Source organism: Aethalodelphis obliquidens, unplaced genomic scaffold, assembly GCF_003676395.1.
Source record: "Aethalodelphis obliquidens isolate GAN/ISIS:26980383/991018 unplaced genomic scaffold, ASM367639v1 scaffold43, whole genome shotgun sequence".
Taxonomy (NCBI): Eukaryota; Metazoa; Chordata; class Mammalia; order Artiodactyla; family Delphinidae; genus Aethalodelphis; species Aethalodelphis obliquidens.
Genome location: NW_020837987.1, coordinates 6,257,588 through 6,274,106, shown reverse-complemented (window position 1 = coordinate 6,274,106; position 16,519 = coordinate 6,257,588). Strand labels below are relative to the sequence as shown.

Genomic DNA, 16,519 nt, shown 5'->3' with positions numbered 1-16,519 from the left:
AATAGACTTTATTTCAAACCTAACCTACCAGTATAAAAGAAAGCTCAAATGCAAATAACATCCATGGGTGCATGTAGCTTAAACTGCTTTTAAATGAAACAATGTATACTTTATAAATCAGTAAAGTAAGGGAAAACATAAAGAACAGGTGACAAACAGGACGAAAGACAAACACGTAACATTTGGAAAGCCTAGGATGAAGGGATAAAAAATAAAATGAATAGGAGTATTAATAAGGGCTATGTGGTTAAATAAGACATTTATTTCTACATTTTCCTGAAACTCCATTAAAATGACAATAGGGGATGAAGGGCATTACTCATAAAATCTAAAATGTTGAGGAGACAACAGTGAATGAAAGTATTAGGAAATTTTGAAAGGAAAGCAAATAAAGGACTGTAAATTAACAGCAGAACTGAGTGACTTAAATAAAATGCTAGCAGATGAGGATGCCACTTAGAAGCAAGGTAATCTGTGACACAGCTGTCAACAGAAAGGCACTATAACTGGAGACATTGCATGAGAGTGGAAGGTGGGGCTTATAAAATGAAAGGAGCAGCTGATACACCCAATTCTCCTAACTGGAAAGAAATAGGAATTTATTATCCAGACAAAGTACAACTGCGAAACTCCAAATTTAGTGATGACAGGGAAAGTAGATGAGAGTACCATACTGAAAGAAGTGGATGAGTAAAAGTTTATATATAGTATAGGCTCCCAACTTCTTTCTTCTGCTAGACTCTAAGAATGCTGGTAGTTGTTAGATAATGGAAGCGTTCTTGTTTGAAAAAATGAGAAGATCATGAGAACACCTACAGATACTGACATTTGGAGTCATATAAAAGAAAGACTTAAATATCTGACTGAATGCTGCACAGTGAAGCCCACCATTTTACAAGACCCACCCATGGACACAGAGATTACAATAATCTTTCTGGTACCTCAATGTATTAATGTAGAGTTAAAGATCACAAAAATTGGACAAAAGCCATAATGTGAAAGATCAAACAAATAGGAAAAAACAAGGCAAGGAACAGAAGAGCACATACATACAACATATAATTAGTATCACAGAAAGCTAAGAGATTATATAGCAATGAAATATTAACAGGATTCTATAAATAAGTGCTTTTGGAAATAAACAGTATGATGCTAACCTTAAAAATTCAATAGGTTGGGAAACAAAATACAGAATATCTCCCAGAATAAAAAAATTAAAAAAAAAAAAAAAAAAGGAAGGAAGGGAGAAAGGAATAAAGAAAGAGAGTAATGACTGGGAAATTAGTAGTTTAGTGGAGGAATCCAGGAGGTTCAAGAGAAAATATGAAGCACCAGAGAAAGGAGTTTCAGAGAAAATATGAAGAAAAATGAATGCAGGAAATTTTCTGAACCCCATCTTTCATATTAACATGTTGATAATGATTAAATTGATTACATTTAAAATAGGTAAAATAGCTGTATAAAATATGGGAATAAACACCAACAGACACAAGTCAAATGAGTTGAAAGTGGCTGTCTATGTGGAACAAAAACTGTGGGTGAGGAAGAATGGAGCAAGCATAGTTATAATCCTATTTGACTTTTAAAAGCCTCTATTTGTTATACTTACAGAGATCTTGAAAACTTGAGCCTTTTAACTTGACTCAGTCTATAATTGTATAATAACTATAGACAGTGCTCTTTTTATCTTCTTAAAACTGAGTTTCACATGGGCTAAACAGCAAAGTACACATATATTTAATGGGAAAGAAAATATGCCAGAAAATAGCCATTTTTACTTCCAAATCTGATTTTGATTTCTATTTTGATTATTGACACTATCGTTTCTTGATACAGAAACTGTCATTGCCATCAAATTCAATTTTCATTTATTTTTCTCCTTTCATTATGCCTGATATACTGGCACCCAAGCCCTTTTCTTGTCAAGAGCCCTTTCCTTGGCCTCTCTCTAAATCCTTTCTTTTATAACTGTTTTCCATCCACTCACTGCAAACCTTGGACATTATCCTGATCTATCCGTCTTAAAATTATATCCTCATTTTCTTATAAATCATTTCAAGAACTGATTAGTAATACACTGCCACTCATATTAGTGCTATAATTTCCATAACTAGAAAAAAATACCTCAACCTTCACTGCATACCATAAGCAAAAATTCACTCAAAATCAATTATAGACCTCAGCATAAGCATTAAAACTATTAATAAAAAAACTATTAATATAAAAGAAAAAGTGGTAGACTTCATCAAAATTTAAAACTAATTAATGCCCTTCAAAAAACACTTCAAAAAAGGACTTCCCTGGTGGCACACTGGTTAAGAATCCACTTCCCAATGCAGGGGACACGGGTTCAAGCCCTAGTCCAGGAAGCTCCCACATGCCATGGAGCAACTAAGCCCATGCACCACAACTACTGAGCCTGCGTGCCACAACTACTGAAGTCTGCGCACCTAGAGCCTGTGCTCTGCAATGAGAAGCTACCGCATTGAGAAGCCTGCACACTGTGATGAAGAGTAGCCCCTGCTCGATGCAACTAAAGAAAGCCTGCATACAGCAAGGAAGACCCAACGCAGCCAAAAAAAATTTAATTAATTAATTAAAGAAAAGAAAAAAAAAACACAGTTAAGAAAACAAAAAGGAAAGCCATAGACTGGGAGAAACTAATAAAGGGCTTGTATCCAGAATATATAGAACTCTTGAAACACAATAATAAAAAGATAAACAATTTAGTTTTTTAAATGGGAGAAAGACTAGGGTAGACATTTCACAAAATAAAACATTTGTGCTCAAGAATGCAGACCAGAAGGATAGAAAACTGGCCTTTCTGCCAATAAGCTTCAATGTATGTCTCAGACATCAAAGCAAAAAATACAAATCTAACAGAGTATATACTTAAGATCCAAGTTGCTCTGGAAGCTACAATATAAGATGGAGATACAGAGACTAGAGAGATTGGGCTAGAAGTGAGAGACAGTTTAATAAAAATGAAGTTCAAAGTTGAACAGTGGATAGGATTTTGATAGATGGATCACTGCACAATCAACGGCAAAGATGCAAAGAATTTCATACTATGAAGGGGGAGGTGAGAACAGTGCAACTGTTACTATTTAAAGCTAGAATAACAATCATAATCACCAACTGTGCAGTGAAGGGAAGAGGGAGACTGAAAATATTTATTGTAAAATGTATAAAATATACATCACTCCTGGTAACAGACAGTAAATAGATATTATCTCAAATCAAAGATGAAGACTAAGAAAATTATGAATATAAAGGCAACCATAAGAAAAAAATATAAACTTTCCAAATTTTCGGGAAAAAAGACATATATTCAAAACAAAGTAAGATCCTATAGCAAAAGATACAAAAGATAAAAGATGAGGCAGAATTTAAAACAGTTGGGAATTCCCTGGAGGTCCAGTGGTTAGGACTCCGTGCTTTCACTGCCAAGGGCATGGGTTCAATCCCTGGTCAGGGAACTAAGATCCCACAAGCTGTGCCGCATGACCCAAAAAAAAAAAAAAAAAAAACATTAAAACAGTATATAAAATAAAATCAGAGAATCAATACCAACCATATCGTTCCTGTCAATAAGTGCAACTAGAATAAAAATAACTATTAAAAGAGCTATGATAGGATCATACAGAAAATTCTCAGGCCTCAAACCAGACCTCCAGAATCAAAAAACCTGTGGGTAGGGCCCAGCAATCTGTATTTCACAAGCCCTTCAGGTGATTTTGATTCATGCTAAAGTTTAACAACTGATATAGCAAAACCCCCCTAAACTATATATATATATATACAAGATATGCATGTAAAACAATATATAAGAAATGGTAAAAATAAAGACTAAAGATAAAATAAAGAAGATAATCATGAATATATAAAATACAGAAATCCAAGATACAAAAACACATTAGCAACTGAGAAGACTACCTCTCAACCTAGGAGATCAAATCCATGAAATATGCAAACATATAAAAAATGAGAACATGAAATAAAAATATGCACTTATTTATAATATAGCGCTAACTAGTTTATTCTGCATCTTGAAAATAGATAGTGAACCATCTTTTAAAATGCTCAGAGAACATTCTCAAAATCAGTCCACATAGTAGGCCTATAAAATCTCAAATATTCCACAAAGTAGAAAAGGACAGATAAAATTCTGACTAAAAAAAAAAAGTCATAAATTAGAAAAATGAAAATCTTTCACGTGTAAATTCCAAAATCTACTGGCTTGAACAAACTCTTTGGTCAAAGAGGAAATTAAAATAAATTGTGTAATGTTCAGAATGTTATTCAGAACACATTGTATATCAGAACCCAGAACCCATAGAACACATTTGAAAATAATGCGTGGAGAAGTTTTAGCATAAATGTTTACATTATTTTTAAAAGAAATAATCATAATAAACATTCCAACTAAGGAATTACAATAAGGAAAAGTAAATAAAAGAAAAACAGAAAAATTAGTAAAGATAAGAAAAGAAATTAATTATTACAAACAAAAATAGAAGTAATAATAGATTCATGAGTTGATTCCTAGGGAAAAACTAAAAGGGAATAAAAGCAAAATTACAAAAATAAAAAATGATTATTTGGGAATAAGGATTGTAGAGATTATTTTGCTCAACCCTATGCAAATAAATTTGAAAACCTAGCAAATATAACCTCTGAAAACTGAGACCAGAAAAGACAGAAAATCTAAACAGAAAAATAAACATAGGAAAAAAAGAGATAATCATTCAGACATTTTATCACCCCAAAGTCCCAGGTATACATGGCTTAAGATGTGAATTTTACTAAACTTTTAATAAAGTACAGTAATACTATATATTTAAAATTTTCCAATTCTTAAATTCATTAAATTTGCAAAAGCATGATGCTCAACAGATCAGGACTAAGTTCTGTATTACTAATAAGCCAAAAGAAAACACAGAAATTATATCTCCTTGGTAATTAAAGCCCCTTGTATTTTTACAGGGATTATATCAACATCCTTCACACATACTTATCAAAACTGAATTTTTTAATACATCTTTAATGGAGTATAATTGCTTCACAATGCTGTTACTTTCTGTTGCACAACAAAGTGAATCAGCCATATGCATACATATATCCCCCAATCCCCTCCCTCATGAGCCTCCCTCCCCCCTCCCAAAACTGAATTTTTTATACTGTGAAATGACAGTCCTGAACTGAACTAGGCAACATTGTCTGAATACCAGGCAAAATGGTCCTTTCAACAGCATTTATCTTGTGGTTTAAAAAGTATTTTCAAAGTATAAATCAAAATGCTCTAATGCCAAGCAAACTAACTGTGCTATAATGCCTGAGTTGAGTAGTTGCAACAGAGATCCTATGGCTTACAAAGCCTAAAAAACTTACTACCTGGCCCTTTACAAAATAATTTATTGACCCCCCCCCCCCAAACACACACACCCTAGAGTGGTGATTCCTCTCTCCTCTACCAGGCTGGAACAAGGATGCATTGCTGATCCAGCTTCACAACTGGATCCAGCTGATCCACAACTAAATGATAAAGAGACACCTGGAAGAAATCTGGATCTTAAAGTACCACAAAGACCAAAGCTACCACGCAAATTTTGACTACTCAACACATAACTGATATGTGACCAAGAAATGAATTCCTACATTCCTTAAACCAGCACATTTTGGGGTTTATTATAGTCACTTAGCTTTACCATGATTGATAACACTTTTTAGTCCAGTTTCATTGCTTTACATATCACGTATCTGCAGATGCCAACTCAACTCAGGCATTATAGTTTGAAAGTAGTCTCAGACCCTAAGAAAATGAATGAACTTTTTACAAAAACACATAGCAGGGTATAGTTGCCAACCTCTGCTCTTAACAGGTCACCATTTAAACAGAATACATTGAGTTTGCTTAACATTTGAGCATTTTGATATATGTTACAACTCTTCTCAACATAGCAATCACAGTAATCTTGTCACAGTCAAATCATGTCACTGCTCTGCCTGAAAGTCTCCTTGTATACTCATAAAACATTTAGAAGCATACAATGTTAATAATTGCTGCTTCCAGGGAGCAGAAATGGAGAACTGAGAGCCAGGAATAAGGAGACATATCTATTCTTTTAATTTCTATCATGTATATGTATTAGAGTTTAAAAATAATAGTACTATTTCTCTTTAAAGTAACAGGGAATTAAACTAGTAGGAAGTCAGCACTCATTTCCAAGCCTGCATTATTGTTAAAAAGCAGGAGGTGGAGAAGAGTTATACTATGATATCTGGAGGTAAGAAGACAATAAGGAATAAGGATAAAGGGGTAAAATTCAACTCTGAGGTATATAACGATAGAAGGAGGGAGAAATGATAGTTAAATTTTAAAGAAAAGAATCTACGTGCTAGTTTTTGAAAGATTACAGATCTATAATCCTTGGCAAGAAGGACTGAATGAGGAGTCTAGGCATATAGGAGTCTATAAAGGCATAAAGGAGTCTAGGCATATAGGGAGAAGTAAAAAATGGAGAATGTTAGTGAGAGGGAGAAGCACGAAATTTAGGCTGTAGAAGTCATAAAATTGAGACTGCAAATGAGGTAGAGAGGCTGGCGTCCGGAATAGAGGTTAGAGAGGCACCCAGTCCTCCAGAATCTGAGAAAAGAGCACCAATCCAGGAAGAACAGGTGGAAATGTTACCTAGGTATCTAAAGAATTCCTAGCAATTTTCACTCCAAAGGATGGGGGCTGATAAGAAAATCTCCTCAAAAAAAGTTTCAGGGAATTCCCTGGTGGCGCAGTGGCTGAGAGTATGCCTGCTGATGTAGGGGACACGAGTTCGTGCCCCGGTTCGGGAAGATCCCACATGCCGCGGAGCGGCTGGGCCCATGAGCCATGGCCGCTGAGCCTGCGCGTCCGGAGCCTGTGCTCCGCAACGGGGGAGGCCACAACAGTGAGAGGCCCGCGTACCGCAAAGAAAAAAAAAAAAGTTTCAGATGTTGTAAACTCACTAAATAACTGTAATGAGCTTTTATTCCATTCATACCTGCTGGGTTCTTCCTAACTCACCTGGAGAACACCTCCTTTACATTTCTTCCTCAATCATCCATTGCTCTTCTTGTTTGAACTGGTGACTTTAAAATTCGAAATACTAACATAGGACTTGGATGTTACTGCTGAAGGTCAAAGCAGCATCCCAGAATTCAGGCTGAGCCCTTAGACCCTCAAAGGAGTTGAAGGATAAGGAAAGTTCAGCTCCTGGGGATACAAAAGGAAGCTGGCTTGTGAAAAAGAATAAAGTAACGCTGACCCTTTGGCTTAAAAACTGGAGCACATACATACATGTGAGCACATGGAAAAAAAAGTATTTGTAATTTGCATCTCAGGCCAAACTCATTAAGCCATTTAAAGGCTCCATACATTTCAAAAAATGGGAAACAGAAGCTATCGTATTTTCAGAATTCAGGTTATACAGAGAAACTACAAGACTGAGTTGCTAGAGTTCTTTCTCTAGAATCACAACCTGTACGGGTACCTTTGAGCAGGTGTCACTTGTAGCCTTGCTCCTGATTGAACAGTCACAGTCACACTTACGAGTATCATAATGACACTTTTCTCATAACTGTGAAGTCACCAACCTTGAGTGATATGGATAAAATATAAAGGGAATGACTCTGAAATAATTCATGAATCAGAGCTCTTAAAATTTTTAGAAGCCTAATATTTTACCTAGGTTATGTTACTCTAGGAGAAATTAAATATTTTAAGCGTCCTATAATTATATGGTCATTCAATTCATTGGTTCAGCAAACATATATATATATATATTTCTCACTTATTATATGTATTGAAAAGACCATGGTCTCCAATTTGTAATGGGGTATGACAGCTAAAAGGATCATCTTCCTCACAAGCTTGATCCAATGTAGTATGCTTAGAATCTGCCTGGACAGTGCTATTAATTGATGAAAACAGGTAATACAGAAGTGGGAAAGGATGGAGGCAAACTGCAGGAGGAAAGACATAAGTATGACATTCTGGACATAAAGAGTTTGAAGTTCCTATGCAACCTCCAGATAGTGCTGTCTATTAGGCAGTTGGATATATGCATGAGGAGCTCAGGACAAGCCTAAAAGAGGAATGATCATTTGTTAGTCCTGTGTCAGGTGAAGCCATAGCAGTGGAATTTTGTTGCTCATAGAGTTCTTAGAGGTGAAAAAAAATGATCGAAGTCAGAAACTTAAGAACACTAATATTTAAGGGAAAAACAGAAACGTTAAGTCACTAATGGAGGGTTTTTCTTTTTTTTTTTTTCTTGGGGGGGTTGTTGCTCCTTGGTTTTGACCGGAATTATAAAAATGAGAGAAGTATTATGGAAATCAAGGAAACGTTCAAGAATGAGGCAGTGATAAACACCTGAAAAGGAATGGAGTGAACACAGAAATCTAATTCCTCCATCCCAATTAAAAACGGAAGTGTACAAAACATGCAAGCAAAAATGTGATTCTTATCCGTGCCCTAGCTGCTGCATCCCCTCACAGCTATTTTTGTTTTCTGTGTAACTACAAATATACATTTCTATCCCCACTATACACCAAATATACACTTTACTTTCTTCATGTAACAAAATACATTGCAGACTTTTAAAATCTATCTAACATATTGTATATATTTCCATTTGCTCAAGTCTTCTTTTGGGTCTTTCATTAACATTTAAAAATAATCTTCATAAAGGTCTTATACATTTACTGTTTATCCCTAGGTGTTTTATCTGACTTGTTGCTATTGTAAATAAAGTAGTCTTCTTTATAACTATTACTGATTATTTTCTGTACGTATCAAAGCTATTATTTCTACACATGAATTTTTGTACTGTGGTACTTTTCTTTTTCGTTTTATTGAAAAATATGTTAAGTGTGATAAAATACTGGAAGAAATTCTCTTTGTAGATAAAAGAAAAATTTGTTTCTTTACATTTATAAAGGCCATTTCGTTTGGGGAAAACCTGGTCAAATTAGGAGTCAGACTGCCATGCTCACTGACAAACCAGGGAGTCTTAAATCCGTTACTTGATTTCTGCACCAAAGACAGGACAACTTGCTTCCCAATTCCGTCTGTGCTGTGTGCACTAGTGGAAACTACCTCTTAGAGCTATTCCTTAGTCCAGAACTTCTCAAAGCAGCCTTACCAAAATTCCTTCAAAGAATTAAGAAAATTCAATACCTACAGGGAGTCTAGACAACCAATAACAAGTTTCCCGGAAATCTTTCCTCTTTAAAAAGAAACAAAAAAACGAATGCTGGTTTTGTTTTCTACTCTACAATGAGTCTGCTTTTAGCCTTCTCCCTTTCTCATCTTTCACAGATACGGATGCTCCAGAGAGATGCATCCTTATCATTATTTTAGAAACTAGAAAAGTGAGGTTTACATGGTACTACCCCACTAAGTTCACAATGCCACCCAAACTCACAAACCTGGAACCATACAGGTTGCAACTCTATAACCCTCTCACACTCCCTCACAACCTTTGTCACCCCCCGGAGAACCCGCCCGTTTCCTTCTGTACCCCTGCCCCCATCCACAGAAGCTTTGAACACTGCACGTCACAGGAGGCGATTCCTCCCCTTCAGTTTCCCCAGCCCGGTAGTAGGCTCCACAAAACCTCCCTTACAGCCTCCCCGACCGGATTCTAAACCCAGAAACCCAGGTCCCGCAACAAGATCTGCGCTTCGCAGAGCCAAAATCAAACTCACCAGCAGACAAAGACGACGAAGGCGAGCCGGAAAGCCTGCGCCTGCGCTTGCGCCTGCGCACTCCAGGCTGGTGAGCATTCCCAGAGGTCTCCTGGGTTCCACCAAGCCTGGGCTCAGTACCGGACAGAAGCAGTTGATGTCGGCCGGTTGTCCATTTTTTTTTTGACTGTGGACTACATTTCCCAGAAGTTCCAGTGGTTCGAGTCGGCTTTTCGAGTCAGCTTTCGTGCTTTGTCAGCTCCACCATAGTTTGTGGGACTGTCTTCCTGGTTGGGGGAGTAGTGTACGTAGGCCGAGCCTCAGGACTTAGGTAACACTCTACCTTTGCTAACTACATCTGGAAGAGGGCAGTGATGTGCCTTGGGTTATAATAAGCCCAGTTGAAGCACGCCAGGGTGACTCCAACTAGGAGCCACGGTGCAAGGCTACGCCAGGAGCGCCAGAAGACTCCAGGGCGCGATTCGAGGCTGGGGTGGAGTAGGGGTGAGGCAGGGAGTGATTGTGGGGATTTCTTTGGCAGGGCTCAAGCCCAGCGCCATCTTGTCCCTCGCGAGTGCGGCTCTGAACTACATTTCCCAGAGGCCGCCGCGTTGTGCGGCCGGCGGCTCTGAGCAGAGCTGTACGCGAGCCGGGTGTTAGTCTCTGAACTGTTGGCAGACGCCGCGCACGGCAGATTGGAGGTGAAACGTCCAGAGCTCGGGGCGGGGTGGAGACTGAGTATTAAGTCTGTTCAGGCGGAACGGACGGGGTTGGGGAGGGGAGTGTCGGTTACGAAATTGTGTGTGGCTATGTGTCCCAGTGATGTGTGTGTTATTCTGACTGTGTGTAATACCGTGTGTGTGTAGCTTTCTGTGGATGAATCTCCGTGGTATGATTGTTAATATGTGACCGTGTGTAATACTGTGTGCTGGTGTGGGCTACCTGTGACTGTGTGTCCCTGTGGTGGGTGTGTGGATTGTTTCTGTGGGATCGTGTATTCCTCTTCTGTGCAGGCATAGGGAGCTTTGTTATTGTGCCTCTGTGACTGCGCCCTAGTGGGGATTGTGACTGTGTAGCACTGTGTGCGGAAGGAAGGGGGAGTCTGAGACTGAGGCTGTTAACTTTGTGTCTACTGGTGGGTGTGTGACTATGCAGCACTGGATGTGTGAATTTGGGGAGACTGTGTCAGGTACTGTGTCACATGTAGTCATGTATGAGATACAAGATGGCTCTGCCCCTGTAAAAATCCTGATTACTCTCTATGACGTTGAGGTTGAGATGGAAGACCGGGTCTCCTCTGATAGCCTTCCCCTGGTCAGGGAGGGACAAGTGAGCAAGGTGACCTTGTCATCTGGACCTCAAGAAAGGTTTGTTGTTTCCTTGCCCCATCTCTGTTACCGGGCTCAATGGGTCTGTCCCTTGTGGTGCATAGCCAGTGCACACACCAAGTACTTTTGAGTAAAGCAGAAGCATTTATTACTTGTGAGAAGTAAGGAGACAGAGAGCTAGCTCTCAAAGTACTGTCTCTCCAAAGCTGGACGGGGAAGTTTTAAACCTGGGGGGCATGCATAGTCCTGAAAGGGCAGGCATGGTAAAGAGATAGAGGTTACTCTAGGTTGCCAAAAACTGCAAGCAAGCAGGTGTTTTGGTTGTTTATTTGCACTCTAACCTTTTTGAAACATCTGGCGTTTGGAACTTTCTGCAATTTAACAGTTTCTGCAAAACAAAGCACACTTTGGTGTGCTTTAACCCCATCCTTTCCCTACTGCTGCTTAGCTAACATATCCTTCTGCAAGAGAGATCTCCAAGGAGGAGAAAATAATGGTTGTGACATCTAAAAGTCGTACATAAGGTGGCTTGGTATTTTCTCTTTGTTTGTAAAATGCTTTATTTTTTCAGGAGGTGATTTTTTTTCTTTCTTGGCTAACTCCTAACAAAGACCCATGAAGTAAACCGGAACCTACTGTTTCTCTTTGGAAATATCTTCCTTGCATTTGTAATTTTAAAAATTAATATGTATGCTGAGTATTCTGATTTTACATATGTACATATATGGAACCGTGTAGATACATATATGTACACACGTATATATACACACATGTGTATACATATATATTTTTTAAATACTTTCATTTAAATGACGTTGTAACTTCCCACATAATTGAAAGTTATTTGAGAATATTTTAAATATTAGACAGTGTTGTTTTTTCATGTGTGACTAACCCAATATCCATTCTCTCCTTTATTGCTATAAAAATCCGGATTTTTGTTTGAAGGGGCAGTGTGCTCAGCTTAACAAAAAACAAATAGGAAGGGAATTCCCTGGTGGTCCAGTGGTTAGGACTCCCACGCTTCCACTGCAGGGGGCATGGGTTCGATCCCTGGTCAGGGAACTAAGATCCTGCAAGCTGCACAGCATGGCCAAAAACAAACAAACAAAAAACATGTTTTAGTTTCCCTTATAGTTGTAAACAAAAGCTGTTAGATTGGATTTCTTAGTTCTTTAAAGGGGTGGGGATGCGGCAGGCTCAGTGGGTATGTATTCTTTTGGCCTTCCTCCTTTCTCCTTCCTGCCTGGAAAGTGGATATAGAGCTGCATATGGAGCAGCCATCTTATAACCATGTACTTAATAGGAAAGGAAGCATAAGAAAATTTACGGTATTATATTAAATGAAAATAGGATTTTAAATGGTATATATTGTATGAAAGTTTTTGGTAAACAAAACAAAATTTACCTATAGGTGCATGAAATGTATAGTAGCATTTTAATTCTTTTCATTGTAATGTGGACTGAAATAAAAACACACGTGAGAACTGTGAGTTTCAGTTTTATTTGGGGACTTACTGAGCACTATACCTTGGGAGACAACCTCTCAGATAGCTCTGAGAAATTACTCTGAAGAGGTGAAGGGGTACACGCAGTTAAGGATACATCTCGGTAGAAGGTTACTGCTAGTCATGAGGAACAAATATCTCAAGTAATGATTTTAGTGCTTTTCTAAGTTTGGGAAGATGCAAGAATCCAAGTTCATTTAAAAATTCTCCTGAAATAATTCTAAATATCTAAAGGCCCATTTTTGCAGAGCACAGAGTGACTCATCCTGAATTCCTTTCAGGATGTAAGTCAGTGAGTATAGTGGCTAAAGGCTTGATTCTTGTAGAACTGGATGGTGTACAACACTTTTTGTTTTACAGTTTCCCCCTTTTGGTCATAAGTTCAACCAAGGTTTGGGAGACATTTTGTGACCAATTTGTCCCATGGTGCTAGGAAGGCTCATTCCTAGGTATGGCGAGGATTTCATTGATGGGCCACTCAGTGTGCTGTTACTGGACTAGGCATTGTTAATGGTAGTCATAAAAGTTTCTGTACCATCTGTCTTACTAATCTGTTATGGTCTAGGAAATGATTCCCTCTTGCTGCTTCTTCCCATATCTAGGGTTACACTACTACAATCATTTTGATCTTATATGTATATTTAAAACTATATTTAGTTAATTGTTTCAGGTTGCTTAGTCATCATTATCTTTATTGGAGGCTCAGTCACATTTGGTAATGCAAAAAACAATAATTTTATAAAATAGGCAGAGTATAAGTAATACAGCTAGTAACATTGATAAGATCATAAGTAAGAATTTAAACCAAGAGCTTCCATTAGGTGTGGCCCAGTATATCCCCAGTCATCTGACCCAGTCTATTCCTTACCAATCGCTATCTTTAAAGGTAATGATATATAAGCATTGTTCATAAGGCACTCAGCCCAATTTCCTAGTGTTATTAGGATGGTTACCTTTAGTATGATTTAATTGTTCCCAGCAAACAAATTGTTCCCTTAAACTTAAACAACCATAGCCTGGTATTAGCCATATAAATCCATCCCATGACTGAGGGAGGGTCCCTCCTAATAATCAGGAGTATATATTCTTTCACTGAAATTAGCTCATTTCTCTGAGCTTGAGTAACTTTAAAATTCATATTTATGTCCAGGGTCAGAGCAAGTATGATTGGTTGGCCAACTGAGGGGGTCCCATCTAGTAATATCAATAGTGGCCCAAAGAGAACTATAACTTCTTTCTTCTATAATAAATTTCCTAAGGACTATCCAATCATTGTCTTGGAGAGGAGAAATCCACCAAGGTAACCCAAAAGTACTGGACATAGGTAAGTGACCATAAGCCCAACAATTAGATTAAGTTTTAAACTCTGTGTAGAATTTTGCCTGTAATAGAAAACATTTGATTCATATGCAGAAGTCCAAGAGATCACTATAAATAATCATACAAGTCAGGTCTAGCATCTTGGGATAGCTATTTCTGATGTTGTCTTCTTGTCCTGGTGTGTCATTTCCTCTCTGTTTGAGCATTGCTTTAAGGTGAGTTTGAGGTCAGCAGTCCTCTATATAGACCAGTACAGTGTAGGGGCCCATTTTAAGTGGGAAATATGATTCTAAGAGTGAATTTCTTCACTTTTGCTGCACATCAACTAGTTTAAGGGTCCTTTCATCTAGGTTGGAGACAGTCCTTTAAATCAGGGGTCCCCAACCCCTGGGCTGCGGACCTGTACTGGTCCGTGGCCTGTTAGGAACTGGGCCGCACAGCAGGAGGTGAGCGGCTGGCAGGTGAGTGAAGCTTCATCTGCTGCTCCCCATTGCTCCCCACTTCTCTCATTACTGCCTGAACCATCCCCCTCCCCCTTCCCACCCCATCCGTGGAAAAACTGTCTTCCACAAAACCAGTCCCTGGTGCCAAAAGTGTTAGGGACTGCTGCTTTAAATGATGCTTCTTCATATGTATATAATCTCCTGGTTATAGGTCACAGGGCATCTGATCTTCATCTAAAGATAGACTACTGTGATAAGCTTCAGAAACAAACCTAGAATGTCTTTTAATAATTCAATTAAACTTTTGTAATAACACAACGTAGTAACAAGGAGTCATCCAGGAAGTGAGTCTTAGGTAGTAAACACAAACCCTCAGAAGCAATTAACAACACTAGAACTTAACATACATAAAGTAATATCACTAAACCATAATATTTCTCTCTAAAATTATGCTGATTTCTACCAAAGATAGTCAAATTAAGACTAATTGTTTGCAAAATAAGTTTGGTTTCAATAAACTTAGCCTGATTATTCACATAAGTGTAATTCATCCTACAGGCTCTTTTAAATTGGCTGTGCTGGAACTTTTTATAAGGAATCTCAGATTGAACTTTTAAAAGGCCTCTTAAGGCCAGGAAAGCCCTGCCAAGGACTTGCCACCTGTGATGGGTATAGATTTGGATGAATTCCTCCCTTCTCAGGGTCCCCAAAATAACTCAAAATTCCTGTACCCGTCAGGAGGTGGCCTTCCTTATTTACCTGGTAAGGCTGCTGGGAACCTAGGAGTTTCCAATTTCTGGAGGGATCAGGTAGAAAAGATAAATGTTTCTACTCTGCTTACAAAAGTATAGTTTACCAAATTGCTGTCAGTTATAATTAGCTTAAGGGGGAGTGTTTCCTTATATCTGGAAAACAAAGATTAAAAGCCAGTAATATTTCAGACAAAAAAGTCATAAAAACTATCATTCAGCCCTATGTAGCTAATTCTTTTTGATCTTGCTCTTTTGTTAACAGTTTTATGAAGCCATCAGGGTTTCCATTAGAATTCTTTAATTTCTTACCCAGTTCAGTGGTATGATGTAAAAATTATCAGAAACCTGTACTGGTCAAAAGGTCCTTTCTATGGATCTTCTTGAAGATGAAGCATTTTTATAAAAGCATCAGAGTATAATAACTGCCTATAAATGACAAAAGACTTAAAAACGCACGGTCAAAGATCTGATTACAATGCAATTGGCAAAGAAACTTGGTTACTTCTGTGACATAGAACAATTAAAGATAATAACTAGAATTATGACTGATAACATTATACTAGAACATACCAGACTTTTAGGAATTCCATGTAATTTCTAGAATAGCGATATTAATAACATTTATCCATACAGTATATCCTAAGAGGGTTTATCACCATTCATTTGATAATGCTTCCCATGTTCTTTAATATACCAAATAAGCCTAATTAGTTTAATATCTTTCTCTGGTAAGGAGAGAAAACAAATCTCTTGAGATGTTCCAGGGGACCTCTGGAAAATGTCAAGTTTATTTCAGGTCAATAACACTTCATTTAGAGGTTGATTTTTGGAAAGTTTGTCAAAAACATCAAATAGGATTATAGGTGCTGTGAAACAATACTTTTTCACTTAACTAAAGCGAAAATAAAAGACTTCAAAGGCAAATACAGATAGTTACAACAGATTACTTAAAAGGTAAAGAAACTTTTATAATCTGTTATTAAAGCAGATCATTATTCCAGGAAAACTTTGTCCTCTTAACAGAGAGGGAAACAAATTCTAGTTTTGCACCACCTTACCTTTAATATTAAAATTCACTTACTCAATTAAATTTATTCTAATCTTAGTCCTGATCACACATTAAACTCTTTGCCCAGGGTTTCTTTTCCATTACCTTCTATAATTTCCTTTTTATCTCCAGATTTTTTCCATTTCTCTTCTATCTGACCTCTCTTTCAGACAAAATTACTTTCTTTTCCCTTAACAAAATGTATTTCAATTGCTTATACCTTCTTTTTCCTTGCTTACAAGGATATTTCCTAATTAATTTTTTTAAAATTTATTTTTGGCTGTTGGGTCTTCGTTGCTGCGTGTGGGCTTTCTCTAGTTGTGGCGAGTGGGGGCAACTCTTTGGTGCGATGTGCGGGCTTCTCATTGTGGTGGCTTTTCTTGTTGCAGAGCACGGG

General features: G+C 37.7%; 1 protein-coding gene across 1 annotated transcript in view; it reads right to left on the bottom strand.

The window, feature by feature from the left end:
* Positions 1–16,519, bottom strand: part of LOC113605607 (zinc finger protein 529-like) — a 49,742-nt gene that overhangs the window by 5,364 nt on the left and 27,859 nt on the right. The window contains 2 exon segments of the mRNA XM_027079097.1: positions 7,527–7,557; positions 9,806–9,839. Of these exon segments, the coding sequence (XP_026934898.1) occupies positions 7,527–7,557; positions 9,806–9,839 (65 nt within the window).